This window comes from Meriones unguiculatus, chromosome 1 (genome assembly GCF_030254825.1).
Source record: "Meriones unguiculatus strain TT.TT164.6M chromosome 1, Bangor_MerUng_6.1, whole genome shotgun sequence".
Classification (NCBI taxonomy): domain Eukaryota; kingdom Metazoa; phylum Chordata; class Mammalia; order Rodentia; family Muridae; genus Meriones; species Meriones unguiculatus.
Window position 1 is genome coordinate 18505906 of NC_083349.1, and position 21274 is coordinate 18527179.

The 21274-nt window shown below is 47.9% G+C and overlaps 1 protein-coding gene across 1 annotated transcript; it reads left to right on the forward strand.

Moving 5' to 3' along the window:
• The first annotated feature begins 11058 nt into the window (after positions 1-11058).
• On the forward strand, positions 11059-20812 carry Taldo1 (transaldolase 1). Its single transcript, XM_021646233.2, has 8 exons — positions 11059-11218; positions 14428-14551; positions 16203-16310; positions 17999-18130; positions 19584-19759; positions 19882-20079; positions 20219-20364; positions 20606-20812. The coding sequence occupies exons 1-8, from the start codon at positions 11122-11124 to the stop codon at positions 20636-20638; spliced, it is 1014 nt and encodes a 337-aa protein (XP_021501908.1). The 5' UTR covers positions 11059-11121; the 3' UTR covers positions 20639-20812.
• Positions 20813-21274: the final 462 nt, after the last annotated feature.

Genomic DNA, 21274 nt, shown 5'->3' on the forward strand with positions numbered 1-21274 from the left:
GGAGAGGTGGCCAAGCCCAGCCTGTTGAGGCTGCCACAGCTTCTGTCCTAAAACTCCGGTTACAGTTCCAGGTTGAAATGGGAAACCCTGAATAAACCCTGTTGTTCTGCTGGCTTTCATCCAGTATGAGAGGTCACCCGCTCGGTGTTGCCACAGATCACACCTCTGGCACATGGGACACTATGGCAACTGGTACCTTGGTACTTGCTGTTCAAGTTGTTTCAGGAAGCTGGAGGCCACTTTTGTCTATCTCAAATAGAATGAAAACACCCCCTCCTTTACAGGGGACTTGGTGACCTTTGAATGGCAGAGTGTCAAACTCTATCCTAGAAGACCTTTAACCTGATAACAGGAGTAAAATTGATGCTATGGAGGACTTATGAATAAACTCACTTAGGAAATATTAAGTCACACAAAGTAGAATTTAGCTACAGGAGCGCTGCCTCCAATATGGCTGGAAGAAAGCAGTTTACTGACCAGGCTTGTAAGAAACTTCAGGAAAGAACATTTTTGTGCCATAATTGAAGTCTGGGGTTGCTGAGAAAGTTTCTGCTAATGTTTATTCACCAAGATGACCTTCAATTAGACCTCTTCCCCGTAACAAAAGGAGACAGCCCTGACTTACAACCAGACATTAGGCCCATCCCCTTATCTAAGAACAAATCTCTAAGAGACAGCTCAAGGGGGAAGCCTAGGGTCACAACCACCATTAAATCCTGGTCTGCCATTAAGTCCCCTGAGCTCTCATCAGGAAACCACTCCTGCCAGGTGGGCAGGGTGGACCTGGGTAACAACTACTGGAAAAGAGCAACACAGCTGTACTTAAGAATAATTCTGGCAATATCTTGGCTGTGTAAACCTCCCATCCGCCCGAGTGGCCAGACTTGCAGTCTCCTGTCTCTGTTTAAATTGTTCAAAGTGTGACCTGGAGCCAGGACCTGAAGGACATTTAAGTTTGAAGGCATGTGTGGACTGTATAAGCCTAAGGCCTATATAATTTGTTAAAATTTTCTGTTCCAGAGACTGGCCGTGGTGGTGCATCACTGACGAGGCAGAGGCAGGTGGATCCCTGTGACTTTGAAGCCAGCCTGGTCTACACAGTGAGTTCAGGACACCCAAAGCTACATAGTGAGACCCTGTCTCAAACAAAGCAAAACAAAAGAAAACCTTTTTGTTCCAGGCTGGTTCACTCTTGTGCATCAGTCAGAATCAGTCATGAGCGATTACTAAAGAGCCCTTTTCTTTATTAATCTCTTGTGTAGAGTGATCTCTCACTGGGAAGGCATATTAATTCTAAACAACATCTTCAGAACACACTCGTAACTGGAGTTTTTAGGCTTAAGGCTCCTGTTCTGACAACCCCAACAGGCTAGGTTTTGCCATCACCCTAATATGCAGATCAAAGAGGATGCAATGATGAAAGGGAGGAACACATGTTTCAGTGTGTGACCACATTAGGAAGAGAAACACATGAAGGGGACAGTGATCCCCAAGTCTGCCTTCCAGCCACTGAAGAGCTTTAGGTTCAAGCAAAAGGAGAAAATGGGGAAAGAGACATTCATAATGAATCAGTCGAATCAGTCGTGGTCTATGTGTGGCCCTGCCCTCTCAGCTCTGGCTTGGCAAGGTGGTCTGAACAAGTCCTTTACTTAAGGGGATAAGGTGGCTCTCCATCACTTCAGCTGCAGGGTGTACAGCCTGGCTCTCAACTGGTTCCTGCCTTGGCAAGTTTCACTCTTCCTGGAATCCAAGGTGATTGCAATGGTCAATGAGGAATGAAGACACACCACCACCACCACCAACACACACACACACACACACACACACAAACACACACACACACAGCTGGGTCAGGCAGGCTGCATGCTCTGACTGGGATACACTGGCTGCCTAGAAACTCAGCACATTTATTCTATACAGCCACAGGAAGAAGCAGGTTAGTGTCTATAGGGGTCCCTGTTAGGGAATAGTCTCAGGCCCCAGCCATCAGGGAAGAGGAAGCTGTAATTAATACTTTCTGTACACACTGTCAACATCTGTACTCAGACCAGAGGAAGGCTCCATCCCCTGAGCTGGACCCAGGGAAGGCCTTGCATCTGAGGTCTGAGGCCTAAGTGTCCTTGACATGACTGTGCTCATGTCAGCAATACTCTTTCATACAAGGCACATTCCCCATACTGCGGGTTTAGTGATGGCTTCCCTTTGGGCCTTCTGTCTTGAAGATGAGCTGGGTTAGACAGACTCAGTGATTACATGCTGACCGCAGAGGTAAGCAGGTGACTCAAGGAAAGGAGACGATCATGAGATCATGAAATCATGAAATGCAGGTAGAGGTGCTGTTGTTTTCTCTTCATCCCACATTTACTACCAACATAAAGGGCTCTCACCACAGAGGGAATAGAAGAAGACTCACTCTGAGCCAAAGATGAGCACTTCAGGGTTTCAAGGTAGAAGTGGTTACAGGAATCTTTGTAGTCAGAGGACAAAAGTACTGGGGAGATGGCTCAGTAGTTAAGAGCACTTCCTGCTCTTCCGGAAGACCTAACTTTGGCTCCTAACACCATATGAGGTGGCTCAAAACAGCTCCAGGGGGTTCTAACACTCTGTTCTAAGTTCCACAGAAGTGTGTGTGTGTGTGTGTGTGTGCATGTTTGTGCTATGGTGCAAATGTGGAAGCCAAAAGACAGCATTCAGAAGGCAGAACCAGGCAGATCTCTGAGTTTGAGGCCATCCTACTTTACAGAGTGAGTTCCAAAATGGCCAGGGCTACACAGAGAAACCCTGTCTCCAAAACACAAAACAAAACCAAAACAGACAACATGTAAGACTCTAGCAAACAGCTCTGCCAGCTCTGCCCAGGCTGCCTGTGAATAAAGTCTTTCTTCTCTGCGGTCATCCTTTCGGTGGCTGGCACTGTGTAGCAGGCAGTGTGGCCTGCCAAGGACAGGAATGATGCCAGGCAGTGTGCTAAGAATCAAGGAAGCTCTCCTTCATTGCTTTAGGGTTTCACACGGCCTGAAGTGTCACCTTTGAAAACCCAGATGTGTCACTCGCTCCAGCAAGTTCTACAGTTATGGGAGTGTCAAGATTCCTTCACAGTAGGCTGCCCAAGAGAGGAACAACTCTGGTGGTTACCTGAGTAAGCAAAAGGGTCAGGGACAAAGTCCTGAGGCACTTCTTGTCTTCTACCCAGTCCGGCCCTGACCAGGCAAGTTTCTGAGTGACAGGCAGACTCACCCAGCAAGATCGCTCTTCCCTTTCTGACACCTCACCTCAGCTGCCTTTGGCAGAACTGAGGATCAAGTGTGGTAGCACAAATTTATCCAAAACACTTCAGAGGTGGAGGCAGGGCTATCAGGAGTTCAAGGTCATCCTCAGCTACTTATCAAGTTTGAGGCTAGCATGGAATACCTGAGACCCTATCTCAAAAAAGGGGGGGTGAAGCCAGGAGGTACTGTGCATACCTTTAATCCCAGCACTCTGGAAGCAGAGGTAGGAGGAGCTCTGAGTTCAAGGCCAGCCTGGTCTACAGAGCTCTAAACTCAGGTCCTCTGCAAGCACAGTGGGGACTCCCAGCGACCCTGTGTCAGGCCCCCATTCGCTCTCTTTCTCTCTTTTGAGACAAGGTTTCTTTGTGTAGCCTTGACTGTCCTAGACTCACTTTGTAGGCCAGGCTGACCTGGAACTCAGAGATCGCCTGCCTCTGCCTCCTTGAGTGCTGGGATTACAGGCATGCACCACACTGGGCCCATTCTCATTTCTTCAAGTGTGTTCACACAGCTTTAAGATCCTTTTTTCTAAAGCCTGGTGGTGGTGGCTCACACTTTTCAACCCTCAGGAGGCAGAGGCGGCGGAAGGCTCTCTGGGTTTAAGGTCAGCCTGCTCTACAGAGGGAGTTCTAGAACAGCCAGGGCTACACAGAGGAACCCTTCCTTGACAACAAAACAAAAACATGCCTTTTCTAAATCTGTGGAATGGTCGGTATACACAATGAAACCTTTCCAGAGGGTGGTCAGGGTCCCCCGAAGATCCATGCTGTCTGTTGCAAGTAAGTGCCAATTATTCTCAGGAGTCAACGGCTAAGGGGGAAAACAACAACCAAAAAGCAAGGTTCAATAAGGCACAAAAGATCCCTTTTTCTACCAATTGCTGTATAGAATGTGTGTGCTGTGTGTGTGTGAGGGGGTGAGACCCTGTTTCGCTCCCTCTAATACTCATTTGTTCCCCAGGAGCCGTCCCACCTCCCGGTGCTGGAGCACTGTGCACTTTTCTATCTTTGAGGGATCTGGCAGGGTGGACTATCATTGCTCTGTCTGAGGTTATTCTCTGGCCTGTTGCAACCACTCAGACTCTGGTGGGTTTGACAAGCTCAGGTTCATCACACTGTGAGCCATGTTATGGCTACTGAAAGGACCCCAGGCTGAGCCAACAATCTCCAAGGCCAGGGGAGAGAGAGCAACAAAGAACACTGGCGAGATAGCTGTGCACTCCTGGGACATCCTTGTCTACCTTTCTTCTTGCCCAGATACTGCCGGAGGCTGCCAGGAACCAAGGCACGCGTGGCCCCAACATTCACCCAAATTTAAATAATCTGCACGTTAATATGGAACCAGGAATCCTCCTCTTGACACATGGCCTCCGGATGTCCTGCATGTCACCCTCTGCTGGGACAGACCCACCCCACAAAGTCCTCCTCCACAGCAGCGGTCACAGGGGGAGTCAGCAGCACGGCTGGTGGACGCTGACAAGCTTCATTTGACTTCCTGTCAACTTTTCCCCCTAGAGCTTTAGCTTAACATACAGCTCCACACATTTGCTTTCATGGGACCTCCATAGTCCCATTACTTGTTTTCCCTTTCCTTCCGTCTCCTCTTGAGTTATTCAGTACCATACAAAGCTGGTTTTCATGTGAGCCCAAGTCATTCAAATCCAGCAGAGCCTTTTCTACCTGGAAAGATCTGGTCCCACGGGAGGGCTCTGCAGAGCCACTAAAGCCTCAGACCAGTCCCAGGGTCCCTGCTGAGTCAACTCTTTCTCAACTCTCCAATCAATATAGTCTGGCCTGATGAACTGGGCAGCACATTCCACCTCTCACATGCCCAATTTGCCCAGTAATATCCCCCTCTATCCAATCCCTGGTGTTCAGAGGGACCTCAGCCAGCAATGATCAAAAGAGTCCCTAATGACTTCTATAAGCTGGTCCTTCAGAAACTGATTATTCTCATATGGCCAGAGATTATGCAGCCTTTGTCTCAAGGAGGGAGGAGTAGAAAGAATGATTACTCAAGTCTCTGCTTTCGTGGCACTCAGATTGATCCCATCCCCACACCCAACACCCACACACGGTGCACATCATAACCCAAACTTCTACTCGACACAGCCTTACAAGCCAAGCTGTGAGAAGCTTTGTCATTGCTTTTTTAAAACCTCTGTTAATTTAAATTTTTACCTAATTAATTTTTAATTTTTTTATTTTTATTTTATGTATATGAATGTTTCGGCAGCATGTATGTATGTGTACCATATGTATGCCTGGAGCCGGTAGAGGCCAGAAGAGGGCATTGGATACCCTGAAATTGGGGTTACAGTTGTGAGCCACCATGTGGGTGCTAGGAACCAATCCCAGGTCCTCTGCAAGAGTCACAAGTGAGCTTAACTGTAGAATATTCCCTTGTTACTGGTTAAAGACCCCCATCTAAAGCTGAGTCATGGATTTCTCTTGGGCGGTTAATTTTTACTGCCTTTCTATTGTTCATATGCCCAGTCATATGAAACAGAGCCAATGCTTCAGCTCATTAAAAAATATATATTTTTTTAATTTTATATGCACTGTGCTTTGCCTGCATGTGTGTCTGTGAAGGTGCCAGACGCCCTGACACTGGAGCTACAGAGAGTTGTGAGCTGCCGTGTGGGTGCTGAGGATTGAACCCCGGTCCTTTAGGGAGAGCAGCCAGATGCTCTTAAACCGCTGAGCCATTGCTCCAGGCCCAGCTTTCAGCTCGTTTTATCTCCCCTCCTCTCCACTTTTCCTCCCAGTTCAGATGCTAGCGTGGAAGACGGCAGCCATATATCTTTCCCCCTTACATGATCAAATCCGAGACAGCTGAGTCTCACTTTCCCATCTCATTAGTTGTACAGCAGAGGCCACACAAGCAATGCCTTGGCCCCCTCGTCACCCTGACCCTTACTCCCTTAGGGTTGTTTGTGCTGTGGTGAAACACCAGAACCAACCAGAGGCAACTCGGGGAAGGTTTATTTCACCCATAAGTCCATCCAACAATTCATCGCCAAAATCAGTGAGGCAAGGAAGCCAATCAAGCAGGGTTGGAACCTGGAGGGAGGAGCTGAGGCAGAGGTCACGGAGAGGTACTATTTACTGGCTTGCTCAGCCTGCTTTCTTATAGAACCCAGGACCACCAACCCAGGGGTAGCCCCCCTCCCCCACAATGGACTGGGCCCTTTCACATCAATCACTAAGAAAATGTCCTATGGGCTTGCCTACTGCCCAGTCTCATGGAGACATTTTCTCAGTTGAAACCCCCCTTCTCTCAGGTGACCCCTTCTCTGAGATGACTCTCGGGTGACTTAAAACTAGCCAGCACGTCACATCCTACCGTCAGGTCCCGGAATCGCCGAAGGAAGACCTCAAACTCAGGCAGTATGCAAAAGCAAGAAGGAGTAATTCTACAGAAATGTCCAGCATGCGGGGGCCATCATTCCATAGAATGGTGACCATGAAGTGAGCATGCAGGTTCAATTTTAAGACACCCAATTTCCCTAGTGTGATTAGGTAATCTTTACATTGATTGGTTGGTGCTGATCTAGGGGATATGGAGGGGAATGGGGGACTGATTGGTTCTGCAGTTGGAGGGACTTCATGGAGTGCCCAGGTAACAAAGTATCATTTTGACCAGCTAGACAAAGTGTTTCTAACTGACCTTTAATTTGATTGGTTAATTGCTTGGGGACTTTACTAAGTTATTGTTTCTGGTTTTCAGGGAGGGTTATTGAGTTATTAAATCTGGCTCCCATGTGTTCTGAGACATAGAAACTCAGGTCTGTTCAGTCTGAAGCTAGTTTTGAAGCCTGTCATGGAGTCAGACTGGCTTATTAAAATTCATTCCCCTCACTACATTAGAGACTGTAATATATCCTCTATCCCAGCAGCAGTTTGGGAGCATCTTCACATGATGTGGTGGACCCCATTCATTAAGGAGGCATGCCACCTCACAGCAAGGTCCTAACATTATAGCTTAAGCTGTCCTGAAATAGACATATAGCACAGACTGGCCTTAAACTTGTGGTAATACTCTTGCCGCAGCCTCCTAAGTACTGAGATTATAGATATGAATCACCATGATTATCTTATCTTTTTTTTTTTTTCAAACTAGTTCAGTGTTTTTGTTTTGTTTTGCTTTTTTGAGACAGGGTTTCTCTGTATAGCCCTGGCCGTCTTGGAACTCGCTCTGTAGACCAGGCTGGCCTAGAACTCAGAGACCCACCTGCCTCTCTGCCTCTGGAGTGCTAGGATTAAAGGCCGCCACCACCTGGCTTTAGTTCAATGTTTTACCACCCGTGGCAGGGCTAAAGCAACTGCCACCACAGCACAGAGCTATGCTGCACCATGCTACACAGAGTAAGATGGGCTCATCCAGATTGCTCCCCATGCTCCGCTAGACAGCTCACTCTCCTCCCCTCACGCCCCGGCTGTGAGAGTTCTTTCTGGGGAGATGTAAACATATGTCTTCTCACCCCAGATCAGAATTAGAACTGACCACCGACGAAGTCCAACTTGGGTGTTTTGGGGTTACTTACAGTAGGAGAAATGGCTCAAAGACAACTGCATCGCTAAGGATCACCCCAGCATGGGTGGTGATACACAAAAGCTGGGGTTCTGGAGCCCAGCAGGCTGGAGGGTGTTATTTCCAGGCGGCTCAGTTGGTCTGAGACTCTTCCCGGAAGCTCTGCTGGTCTGTGTTTCTTCCAGGCCTCTACTTCTTCCAGGCTCCTGGGATTTTGAGATGGCAATGGTCTTTGCTGCTTATGAACTGCCCTTCCCTCATGAAACTGGTCAGTTTCTGAGACTTCCTGAAGCTATTCTGAGTTTACTTGTCTAACTGAGCTTCCCTGCAGGATGGAGTGACAACACCCTCACAGCAAGAACTTGCTTCTGTTCCTCCCAGACTCATTGTCGATGCTATTCTGCCTACTTGGATAGTAAGTATTGTGTGGCTTCTGAAGAGACTCCCGTTGACAGCACTATCCTCTGAACCAAAATACCACCATCTTTATCAGATCAGCTGTGTCCACTTGCAAAAGATCATTATAGCCATGCTTGCTGACTATTGCTGTCTCTTCATAGAAGGAGGGGGTGAAGAGGGTCATGAGACACTCACTTGAATATCCAGCCACCCTTCCCAACCTGCTGTATGCAGTTCTCCTCTGACTACATGGACCTCAGGCCTCAGATCTCAAAAGGGGTTGGCTTACATAGGCTGGGAAGGACTAGGGAGGGAACTCCATCTGGCAGCCACAGGAAAGCCATCATCCATGGGGCATGCACACTTTCCAATATGGATGCTCTTGTCAGTAAGCTCTTATCCAGGCTCTGTAAGAAAGCCTCTGAAAGAAGGCTCTGTTTTCTGTGAAGAAACAGCTCAGTGAATAAGACCTTTGGCTGCTCTTGAAGAGGACCCAGGTTCACTTCCCAGCACCTACATGGCAGCTCACAGTTCCAAGGAATCCATGGCACCAGGCATGCATGTGGTGCACATACCTGTGCAGGCAGGCAAAAAATACACATACACATAAAATAACATAATAGCAGGTAGATCTCTGTGAGTTCGAGGCCAGCCGGGTCTATGGAGTGAGTTCCAAGATTATACACAGAGAAAGCCTGTCTCAAAAACAAAAAACAAACAAACAAACAGACCAAAGAAAAATCCCATCCAAGTTCAGCTTGGCAAACCAGCAAATTATCGTTCTTACTGGAGCACCGGGGCAGGGGTGACACAAACAGCTGCCTTGCCAACCACGCCTGCCTCAGCATCGGGGATGACGTCCTCACAGCTCCACAGGTGGAATCCCCCTGTAGTTGACCTAACCCTGAGTACAACCTTCCTGACACTGTGATCCTTCAACACAGTTCCCCGTGATCCCCAACCATAGCATTATTTTCATTGCTACTTCATAATAGTAATTTCGCTGTTGTGAATCATAAAGATCTGATATGCAGGATATCTGATATGCAACCACTGTGAAAGGGTAGTTATTAGACACCCAAGAAGGGGTCACGGCCCACAGGTTGAGAATAACTACCCTAGAGCAAGGCAATGGTATATTAGAGTCCATCTTCCAGTGAACTCAGCTGAAGCTAAGTATGATGGCCCATGTACGTAACCTCAGTACTTAGAAGGCAGGGGCAGGAAGATCCCAGCGTTTAATCCCAGCAGGCAGAGGCAGGTGTATCTCGGTAAATTCAAGGCCAGCCTGATCTACAAAATCTAGGACAGCCAGGACTACACACACAAACCCCGCCTCCAAAAAAAAAAAAAAGATAGTGTGTTAATTACTTTTTTCTTTTCTTTTTTTTTTTTGGTCAACTTTACATAAGCTAGAGTTACGCAGGTAGAGGGAAATTCAAATGAGAAAATGCCTCCTCCATCAGATTAGCCTGTAGAAAAGTCTATGAGCCATTTTTCCCTTTGGTATGTCTGGAACTCTCTATAGGGACCAGGCTGGCCTTGAACTCAAAGATTCACCTCTCTTCTGACTGTTGGGATTAAAGGCGTGTGCCACCACCAAGCCCCTTTTCATTTTTTTCTTCTTGGGTTTTTCTCTTTGTTTGTTTGCCTTTTTGTTTTAGATAGGGTTTGTCTGTGTACCATCCTGTAACTCGCTTTGTAGATCAGGCTGGCCTCGAACTCAGATCTGCCTGTCTCTGCTAGGATTAAAGACCTGTGCTACAGCTCCAGGCTCCCTTTTCTTAATTAATGATTAATTAATGAGGGCTGGAGAGATGGCGCATGCTCCCAAACAAAACAAAAACGAAGTCTGAGCAAACCAAGGGGAGCAAGCCAGCAAGCGATCTTCCTCCAGGGTTCTTTCTTGAGTTCCTACCCTGACTTCCCTGAGTTTTAGACTGTTACCTGGAAGTGTAAAATGAAATCAACCTCGCCAAGTTGCTTTTGGTCGGGAGTGCTCATCACACCAATAGAGAGATGGTAAACAAAATGTTGAGAGAAAAATATCTGACATAGGTCATACATATGTGAGTGTGTGTAATAACTTGAGCCAGCATATTCAAAGAATTGCAAATCAATGAATGAAAAACGGTTCTAACTGACTGAAGAGACAGTTCCCATCTTCACCTTTGCAACTTGCTACTTATTTGGGACAGATTTCCAGGGAAGATTAAAAAAAAAAAAAAAATCAAGGGCAAGGGAGGGATCACCCAGCAACCTAAAGCAACACCAGAACACTGCACCTGGGAAGCGGGAATTGGGGGCTTGGCCTGAAGTTGCACAGCGGCCGCACACCTGTAGGATTCCCAGACTGCACACCACCTTGTCTGCCGGTAGACAGCGGCGGCACGGAGCCCGCCTTACCGCGATCAGATAGATGGGCGCGCCTCCGAGTTCCTAAGCTAGGAGTAAGTAGGGGAGCGTTTCAGAGTACCACAGCAGAAGAAAGGGATGCTTCTCGAGGTCCTACGGGGGAGGGCGCGCCTGTACAGGACACACAGCTGGGAGCAAGGGCGAGCTCAGGGATTAGCCGGGCCCTGGACCGTGTCATCCGTTCGCAGGGTGGTTGGAGTCTGGGGCTTACAGCGAGTCTCAGTAGAGCGGGATGCATCCCTTCAATCTATTCAGCTGAGCACAATAGTGATCCCACACCTAGGCTCCACCCTCCCTGAACTAGTGGAAAATAACCAAGTGCTGCAGAGGAAGAGCCTAGGGACCGCGACACGGGGCGTGACCTACAGCACGAGCCTCCAAGTACATGGGCGGGGCTCGTCTCCAGGGGTGGGGCCTCACGTAGATCTGCTCCGATTGGCCAGGATGCGCGGGGCATTGTGGGTTGCCGCGCTCCTGCTGCTTCCCCGCTTGCATACGCCTCGCCATGTCGGGGTCCCCGGTAAAGCGCCAGAGGATGGAGTCTGCCTTGGACCAGCTCAAGCAGTTCACCACCGTGGTGGCTGATACGGGTGACTTCAACGGTAAGAGGAAGCGGCGCATGCGCTGTGAATAAGCTGCAGGGCCCCCCAATTCTGGGACCAGAACTGTTGTGGGTGACTGGGGCGGGGCTTCGCGGGTGCTGGAGCCAGGATTGGCGAGTCCGCCGAACCCTCAAGGCCTCACACCGACCTCTGGGCTCTTGGTGACCCTGGGAGCCCCTTGCTGGGTCAAGGCGGAGTGAGAGTCCCACTGACCCCAGTTGTCACAGGCGCAGCTTTGGAATCGCAGTCTGCAGGGTCACGACGGCCTCGCTGGATTCCAGCAGTTCTGCAGCCTGTTGCACTGGCCTTCCAAGGTGGCAGCTGGTTACTGTCTGTGGCACTGCCCACAGACAGTATGTATGGCTGGAGTCAGACCAGATGTATACACTAAGTCAAGTGGTTATTCCGTTGTGAAACCTTTACTTTTGAGACAGGGTCCCAAAGTATGGCCCAGGCTGTCCTGGAATTCCTGGTAATCCTTCTGTCTTAGCCTCTTAGAGCTGGATCGGGCAATGCCACCATGCCCAGCTTCGAGACTCAGATTTTCCCGGGCTCTGAGCGAACTCGGAGAACATAGGTCGGAAGGCGTGCACGGCTAGGCTAGCGCTCAGCCTTGTAGGTACTCTCACATCTGCTGTGAGAGTGAGACTTTGAGGAAATGCTCGCTGAGAGCCTGGTACAAAAGCACCTTCTGCTTTTTTTCTGCTTTCTCACGGTGACTTGAGAAACAGGCTTTAATTCCTCATGAGTAAGTGCATTGTTTATCTTTCAGAGAGTGATTAAGCATATTTGGGCTGCTTAAATCTAAGGAAAGACAGAGGCGGTGTTTCAGAGAGCTTCCAGAAATCCATCTGGGAGTCCTGAGGTTTTCCCACTGTGTCGCGCAGATTTTCCTGGCCAATGTTTGTAAAGAGTGCAAGGCATAGGCCTGGTGCCACACCCTGCATTTGGGAGACAGAGGCAGGCAGATCCTTGAGTTCAAGGCCACCCTGATCTGCATGGTTCCAGGCAAGCTAGGCTACATAGTGAGACCCTGTCTCAAACAACAACAGCAAAAATACATTTGTTGATACAAGTTAAGTAATTATTAGTGCTGCCTAAGTATGTGTTGTGTGGTGAAGGTTTATTTTATTTATTTGTTTGTTTATTTATTTTGGTTTTTTGAGCCAGGGTTTTTCTGTGTGGCCTTGGCTGTCCTGGACTTGCTTTGTAGACCAGGCGGGCCTCTGCCTCCTGAGCGCTGGGATTAAGCTGTGGTGAGGGCTCCTGGTGTCACAGACCCCTGAAAATGGAATCCATACTGTGGTGCCAAGAACACTTTGCCCCCTTCATTTTCCACAGAACCTAAGGGTCTTTGAGCCTTAAAGTTCATCTTTAGGGGTGGGATAGAGATCAAGCCTTGGGCATCACACCTGCTACTAGAGGTACTCTCCCGATGAGCTCTGTGTCCAAGGTTTGGGTGTGTGGTTTTACGTGATAAAATCTACGTTTTCTGGGCGCCCTCAGTGGATTCATATCTGCGCCAGCACCACCCCAGAGCACATTTTCCCCTACTTGTTATTTTGAAATAACTATAGACTCCCAAGATGTTGCAAAAGTGGCCCATACACCCTTTGCCTAGTTTCCCTAGTGATGTCCAAATCAGGAAGCAGACAGCAGAGTGAGCCACTCAGTGCTGCCTGCAGACCGGGCCTGCCCTGCTTATATCTGCAGCAGTTTCATAACGTGGAGACTTATGTTAGCACCATGAGGGCTGACTGTCCTTTTCTCGTCATCAGGAGACTGTGTGTGCATGGTAGTGTAGACCTGTAATATACTCCCAACACTGGTGAGGTCAGGGCAGGAGAATTACAAGCTTAGGGTCAGCCTGAGTTATTAGTTGCATAGGATCCTGGTGTGTAACTCCGGAATGAAAAGGAAAAAAAAAAAAATTAAGCAAACTCATGCCCTCCTGGCCTGGCAACTGGACATCGTGGCTGTGCGTCTGCTGTTCCTGTGTCTGGTCATTTGGATGGCTGAGCTGCCCAGATCCAAGTCACGCTTCATTGACTTTTCTAAATCTCTGAGGAAAAAAAAAAACTGATCTGTTAAAGGAGCCAGTAGAGCTAGGCATAAGGTGCCACCCTGCATGTCTGTCAGTGGTTTAGAATTAGTGCGCCTCCTACTGGCTATTGGGCAGTAGGACAGATTTGTGGACCTTGTTTTCCCAACATCCTCATATTTCCATTCCAAGTCACTAAAAATCAGCTTCTAAGGGGGGCACAGTGACACATCTGTGTGATCCCAGAACTTGGGGGAGGAAGAGGCAGGCACATCTCTGTGACTTTGAGGCCAGCCTGGTCTACAAGCCCTGTCTTGGAAAAAAAAAAAAATCAGATTTTATGGGAGGGTGATTGTTCTAGTTTGGTGTTTTTATTGTCATTGTTTGTTTGTTTGTTTTTTGTTACATAGGGTCTCACTGTGTAAGCCTGGCTAGCCTGTTATGTAGACCCTGGTGGCCTTGAACTTAACCCACCAAGTGCTACTTCCCTAAGTGCTGGGATTAATGTCTTGCATTACCACACCTGGCTGGTTTGTTTTGAGACAAGGTCCTACTTTGTAGCCCTGGCTGGTCTAGAACTAAGTAGACCAAGCTGGCCTTGACTGCATAGAGATCCACCTGCCTTCTTTCTCTCACAGCGCTGGGACTAAGGGTGTGCGGGTTGGTCTTTTGAGACAGGGTGGCCTTAAACCCTCAGCCATCTGAGCTAGGATCATAGTCTGTGCCCTGTGACTAGCCTCTCTGGAGCTGCTGTGAGCACTGTCACTGTGATCCACTTGGGATTGCTACAGGGCATCTCTGGTGACAGCTGCTTCTGGTCACTATGACAAACACCTGAGAGAAAACTTAAGGGAGGGATGATTTGTTTTGCCCCGCAGCTTCTAAGGTTCTAGTCCACTGTGCTAGAGAGGTCACAGGTAAAGCAGAGCGGCTCCTCTCATGTCAGACAGGAAACACAGCACAGCATAGTCTGTGCTGGTAGGCCAACTCCTGTTACTTGGTGAGGCCTCCAGTCTCTGGGGTTAGGCCTCTCATTCAGAGTAGGCCTCTCCCTTAGTTAGTCCTCTGGAAACACAGAGAAGCCAAAGATAATCTAGATGCTTCTTGGTCTAGTCTTGCTAACAAGAAGATTAACCAGCCCACCTGTGTTTGAAATTTACTTACCTAGCCATTGATGAGTACAAGCCCCAGGATGCCACCACCAACCCATCCCTGATCCTGGCTGCAGCACAGATGCCTGCCTATCAAGAGCTGGTGGAGGAGGCCATTACCTACGGCAAGAAGCTGGGTGGGTGAGTATGGGTGAGAAAGAGAGCTCGGAAGGTCCCACTTCTCAAATTGGCCATATTTTCCTCCCAATCCAACATGGTCTTTTCACCGAGATGTGGTTTGTGCAGAATAACTCACCGTCATTGCGGCTATCTAGCTCTGAGTTTTGCCACTGTGAACATCTCCAGCTGAAATGTAGAACACTTACGGCCTTCCAGGTGACTGACTCTGACAGTTGTTGACAGCTATGCTTTGCTTTCTGGTTGTCATTACTTTTTTGTTTGGGGGTTTTATTGTTTTGTTTTATTTTTGTTGAGACAGAGTCTTCACATAGCCATGGTTGTCATAGAACACACTATGTAGACCATCCTGACCTCACAGAGATCCATCTGCCTCCTGAAAGCTGTGATTAAAAGAATATGCCACTCTCCCAGCTGCTGGTACTTTTTAACAACAGTCCGGTGGATTTTAGTCAATTCTTCATTGATAAAACCATCACCACAATCTCTTTGTCCTCAGCTTCTTTCTTGTTTGTGAGGACAAGGAATCACTATGTAGCCAGGCTCCTCTTAAACATGTCTGTCTTAAGTGCTCAGATAACATTGTGTGGCGTTGAAGTGGCCTCCAATCTTTTTCTTGTTCCTATAGTTTTACCTCTTCCACATTATCACATAGATCATTAATGTGTAGTCCTTTTTTTTTAAATAATTTATTTAATTTTTATTTTATGTGCATTAGTGTAAAGGTGTCAGATCCCTTGGAATTGGCATTCCAGACAATTGTAAGCAGCCATGTGGGTGCTGGGAATTGAACCCGGGTCCTTTATGGAAGAGCAGACAGTGCTCTTAACCACTGAGCCATCTCTCCAGCCCCTGTGTAGTCCTTTTTGATATAGTAATTGTACATATTTTGGGGTTGTGTTTTGATAATTTTATACATGTATACAATATGTAGTCAAATCAGGGTGGCTCGCATCTCATCCTCTTTTCCTGGGGGTATCATTTCTTGGGGTTGCGTAAAACCATGATTTTATGCAAATGCCAAAGGATAGAGTCCAGTCTGAAAGATGAAACGTTCTTGCTGGGTGGTGGTGGCACATGCCTTTAAAACCAGCACTCATGAGGCAGAGGCAGGTGGATCTCTAAGTTTGAGGTCAGTGTCATTTACAGATCAAGTTCTAGTACAGCCAGGGCTATACAGACACCCTATCTCGAAAAACCAAAAAAAGAAAAAGTTATGAAGATGATGGAGTTGTGATTTCCAACAACATAATATAATGCCATTGAACTATAAACTTAAAATGGTCAAGATGGCATGATTTATGGTGTAGATGTTTCACTGTAATAAAACAATTGTTTCTTTTGGGTCTGTCTTTCTTTTTCCCAGGCTGGCCTCAAACTTGGAACCTTCCTGCTTCTACCCTTTGAGTGCTGCAATTAGTAGCATATATATGCTCTGTGAGTTTGTGGCCAGTTTGGTGTATAGTGAGTTCCAGGACAGCCAGGGCTTTGTAGAGACACCTTGTCTCAACAAAATAAAACAAAGTAGCATTTGTTCTTATGCCCATTTTGGGGAGGGTGAAGAGAAAGAAATTTGTCAAAAAAGTCAGAGTTGGTCTTCTAGGTTCCCCCAAAGCCCTTGAAGCTTCTAACAGCTTTTTCCTCCGAATTTCAGGCCACAAGAGGAGCAGATTAAAAATGCTATTGATAAACTTTTTGTGCTGTTTGGAGCAGAAATACTAAAGAAGATTCCAGGCCGTGTATCTACAGAAGTGGATGCAAGGTAGGGGGGCCAGGGAGGGAGCAGGTATCCTGTGGCATCAGTGGCTCAAGAGGTGGTTAGCCCTTTATTGCCCACAGTCATTCGATGGTTTAACATACATTCTCTTAGAAGACTATACAGAACCGATGGCCTAAACTCTCAGATTAACGGCTGGTCTTGAGTTTGTGTCTTATAAAAATATACTTGCACTAAGGAGTCCAGAAATTTGATCTTTTTGTTGTTATTTTGTGTGTGTGTGTGTGTGTGTGTGTGTGTGTGTGTGTGTGTGTTTTTAAGACAGGGTCTTGCTATGTAGCTCTGGCTGTCCTAGAATTTACTCTGTAGACCAACTTGGCTTCCCTCAAACTCACAGAGATCTACCTGCTATTGCCTCTTGAGTGCTAGGATTAAAGGCATGTTCCTATATGCCTGGCAATTTAAAATAATTTAATTGTTTTGTTGATTTTGGTTTTTCAAGACAGGGTTTCTCTGTGTAGCCTTGACTGTCCTGGATTCACCTTGTAGACCCGGCTGGCCTTGAACTCACAGTGATCTGCTGGCTTCTCCCTCCCAGAGTGCTGGAATTAACACCATGCTCAGTTTTATTTTGTTTTTTGAGGCAGGATTTTTCTGCGTAACAGCCCTGACTGTCCTGGAACTCACTTTGTAGACCAGGCTGGCCTCAAACTCACAGAAATCAACCTACTTCTGCCTACCAAGTGCTGGGATTAAAGGCATCTGCCACCCACCGCCTGGCACTTAAAAATTTTTTTTATAGTTTTTATTTTATGAGTATGAGTGTTGTTGTTTTTGATATTTAATGTGTATAGGCATTTTTTTGCCTGCATGTGTATCTGTGTCCTAGGTACATACAGAGTCCATGGAGACCGGAGAGGGTGTTGGATCCCCTAGAACTGAAATCACAGACAGTTGTGAGCCATCAGGTGGATCTGGGTAACAAACCTAGTTGCTCTGTAAGAACAGCTAGTGCTTTCAATGACTGTTTTGTTGTTCCTTTAAATATTTAGAGTCAAGGTCTCATGTAGCCCCAGCAGACCTCAAATTTACTGAGTAGCTGAGAATGACCGTGACCTTGTGATCCTCCTGCCCTGACCTCCTCAGTGCTGGGATTGCAAGAGTACACCACCATCCTTAATGTGATGTTGGTGCAGTCAGGGCTTTGTGCATGACAGGCGAGAGCTCAACCAACTCAGCACACCTCTGACCTCTGTTTTTCTGTTTGGTTTGGCTTTTTAGACCAAATTCTCTTTTTCAAAGATTTGTTTATTATTATTTTGTGTATGAGTATTTGCCTGTATGATGTATCTACACCACAGGTGTACCTGTGGAGGCCAGAACAGGGTATCAGGTCATCTGGAACTAGTTACACAAGGTGTGAGCTTTACATGGGTGGCTGTGTCACTTGTGGCACAGGCTGATCTTGAATTTCTGATTCTCCTGCCTCAGCCTCCTGAGCTGGTTACAAGGTTTGGCTATCAAGCCTACTTCTGAAGTTGGGGTCTCTATCATGTGGTTCCACGGTATAATGGTTAGCACTCTGAAATTGGGGTCTCAATTACTCAGTCCAGAGGAGGGGATGGGACGGGTTTGCCCAGTGAGCCACTGAGCTACAGGATACCCTGCCCTGACATGCGTCCTTGTTGGCTATCTATGAGATCTGAGTACCTGAAATACCTGTGCTCTTACAGGCTTTCCTTTGACAAAGATGCAATGGTGGCCCGAGCCAGGCGCCTCATTGAGCTTTACAAAGAAGCTGGGATCAACAAGGACAGAATTCTCATCAAGTTATCCTCAACCTGGGAGGGAATTCAGGCCGGAAAGTAAGTGTCCCCTGCACGGAGGCAGATTCAGATTCTGCTTCTTTTATTGCGCACTTACCAGTTTTGGGGGGATCCTTGAGAGAGGCCCACCCACTCTGCTCCAGGGTTAGCTCAGACAGTGCCTCTTCACAGTAGCCAGTTAAGGAATGCCTGGGGGCTGGAGAGATGGTTCAGTGGTGAAGAGCACTGTTTGCTCTTCCAGAGGTCCTTAGTTCAATTCCCAGCAACCAAATGGTAGCTCACAACCATCTATAATGTGATCTGATGTACTTTTCTGGTATGCAGGTGTGCATTGCAGATAGAGCGCTCATATACATAAAGACAAATATTTTTTTTTTTAAAAAAAAAAGAAGGGCAATTCCTTTCTCACATTGTTAGGTTTCGCTCTTAGTCTCCTTCTAGAACAGTGAGGCCTAAATTTACATAAGGTTTAAGAAAACGAATTTTCATACAAATAGTATGCTCTGGGTAGAAGAGAGTGCAAAAACAGTCAAACTCCTCTGCGGTGCCTCTTCCAAAAGCAGTCAGTCCTGGCCGTTCTCTAGTAACTGGCTGCAGCGGAGATACTCGTCTCCTCTCAGCCCACGTTTGTGCTTTCCCTACCTAGAACCACTAGTTTTTTCCCCTCTGGGTTTGTCTGTTCTGGGCATCTCTACATATAGAGGGAAGAGCATATGTGAACTGTTGTAACTGGAGCATCTCATTCAACATGTTCTGGTGTGTCTGTGCCTTGTTTCCTGGCTGGACAGCGTTCCATTGGGTGGATCATTGTCTTTCCATTTGTCTCTTCTTGGGCATTGGATCTATTACCACTTTGAGGCTGATGAGAATAATGCCATGAACACAGGCCTCTATACATTTTGGTGTGGGCACGGTTTTCCTTTTCATGGGCAGATGACGAGAAGTGGGCCTACTGGGTCAGGAGACTCCCCCTTTTGCTGAGCCAGCATGGTATGAATTACACTTGTGCTTGGACACCCAAGCTGCCACATGGGGGAGGCACCTCTGCAGATGGCCCCTGGGAGGGGAACTATGGCTGGAGTCACTTAAGTAGAGGCTTGGCTCCCAACCACGTGGAGGTGGAGGTTGCCCAGGAGTATTGGGCCAAGGGGCTTCTCAAGAGAAACTGAGTTACTGCAGGGTAATTCCAGGCAGAACTAGGCTCTAATCACCGTTATTGGTAATGACCCGCTGCTTCTAGCCTAGGAACAGAACTGTGAGAGGGGCGGGACCCTGACTACAGTGCTGGAGCATATGTGGACACTCGGTCCTCTGTTGCCTTTGTCTGCTATGTAATGTGGATATGATGAAGGAAATCACCCCTCCTTGTCCAGACCTGCTGCATCTCCGGCTTGTTCTTAACATACAGCCCTATGCCTGCTCCACTGTTAGGGAACTGAAGACTTGGAGAGCAACAGGTGCACTCAGCCACCTCTGCTCATCTTGTCCACAGGGAGCTGGAGGAGCAGCATGGCATCCACTGCAACATGACACTGCTTTTCTCCTTCGCCCAGGCTGTGGCCTGCGCTGAAGCAGGTGTGACGCTCATCTCTCCCTTTGTGGGCCGCATCCTTGACTGGCATGTGGCAAACACAGACAAGAAATCATATGAACCCCAGGAGGACCCTGGTGAGTTACCTTTTAAGATTATGGGGCAGGGGAACTGTGTTGGGGATCAGGTCAGGCTGGGGTCAGACAGCAGCTCAGGGTGGCTCCAGGGCCACCCTGGAACATGCCTAGGTCTCTTCCAGGGGTAAGGAGTGTCACCAAAATCTACAACTACTACAAGAAGTTTGGCTACAAGACCATTGTCATGGGCGCCTCCTTCCGTAACACGGGTGAAATCAAAGCTCTGACAGGCTGCGATTTCCTCACCATCTCACCCAAGCTCCTGGGGGAGCTGCTCAAGGATAACACCAAGCTGGCGCCTGTGCTTTCTGTCAAAGCGGGTAAGGTCAAGGGGCCCGATAAAGACCCTGTGTGGGTGGAGCTAAGGCCTGACCCTGAAGGGAGATAATCAACCTAAGAGTGAGGGACAGCTATGAGTCTAAGGGTAGGGCAGGCATGGAGAACAGTGGTATCCCCCAGCCCAGACCAGTGACTTGGAGAAGATACATCTGGATGAAAAGGACTTCCGTTGGCTGCACAATGAGGACCAAATGGCTGTGGAGAAGCTCTCCGATGGGATCCGAAAATTTGCTGCTGATGCCATAAAGCTAGAGCGGATGCTCACGGTGAGTTCCTGTGTGGGCAGCTTGGGCCTTTTCTCCTTAACCTGGGGGAAGTTTGTTCAGAGGTGGCACATACCTATAGTCCCATCGCTTTGGAGAGAGAGGCAGGAGGATCACAATCAATAGCCTAGGCCAGGGAAGCTAATACATGCCTTTAGTCCAAGCGCTTAAGAGGCAAAGACCCTGGGATCTTGGTGGGTCTTGGCCCAGACCCTCTCATGACTCTAGCTCTGGTCATTTCTAGGAACGAATGTTCAGCGCTGAGAACGGAAAGTAGTGCAGCACCTGAGGCTGGACCCCAGAGCTGCACTGCCTTTGAGCTGGGTCCTGATTGCACATGGCTTGTGACGAACAAATCTTGCATTTTTTTAGTGATTGAAGAAGGGATGGATCATGGTTTCTGATTTTATGTGAAATTTTGTCTAATTCATTAAAGCAGTTGCTTTTCCTATGCTGTGTCTCATTTCACCATCTTTGTCACCTCCACCTAAGTACCAGTTGCCCCAGTTTTGGCTGTAACTAAGGCTGAAACTTGGAGGTGAACCCCAGAACATCAGCATGATCTAGGTGATTATGGCCCTCACCTCAAGCCCTGCCGGACCACAACTGGAACATGAGATGGCAGAGGCCTTTGATTTTGGTAGTGAGACTATCCAGCTACTCCCTCTGCACCTGGCGCCCCAGTGCCCTGCCTGCTCTTATAGGGTGCACTAGCAGAGCTGGAAGACAAATAGTGGGCTCTGCTCCTGGCGGGCAGCTGCTGAACATAAGTGCTACAGAACCAGGCCTTCCCACTGCCCAAGAAAGTAAGTCCAGCAGGTTTATCTTTCCCATCCAGACGCTCTGCCAGATGTAGCCAGGTTCCAAAGGACACTGGCGCTACCCTAGAGGGACAGCATAGTCTATGACACCA

Coding starts and splice junctions, on each gene's coding strand:
- Taldo1 (XM_021646233.2), top strand. CDS start 11,122: ATGTCGGGGTCCCCGGTAAAGCGCCAGAGGATGGAGTCTGCCTTGGAC. Junction 14,552..16,202: donor TACGGCAAGAAGCTGGGTGG/GTGAGTATGGGT, acceptor TCCGAATTTCAG/GCCACAAGAGGAGCAGATTA. Junction 19,760..19,881: donor TGAACCCCAGGAGGACCCTG/GTGAGTTACCTT, acceptor GGTCTCTTCCAG/GGGTAAGGAGTGTCACCAAA.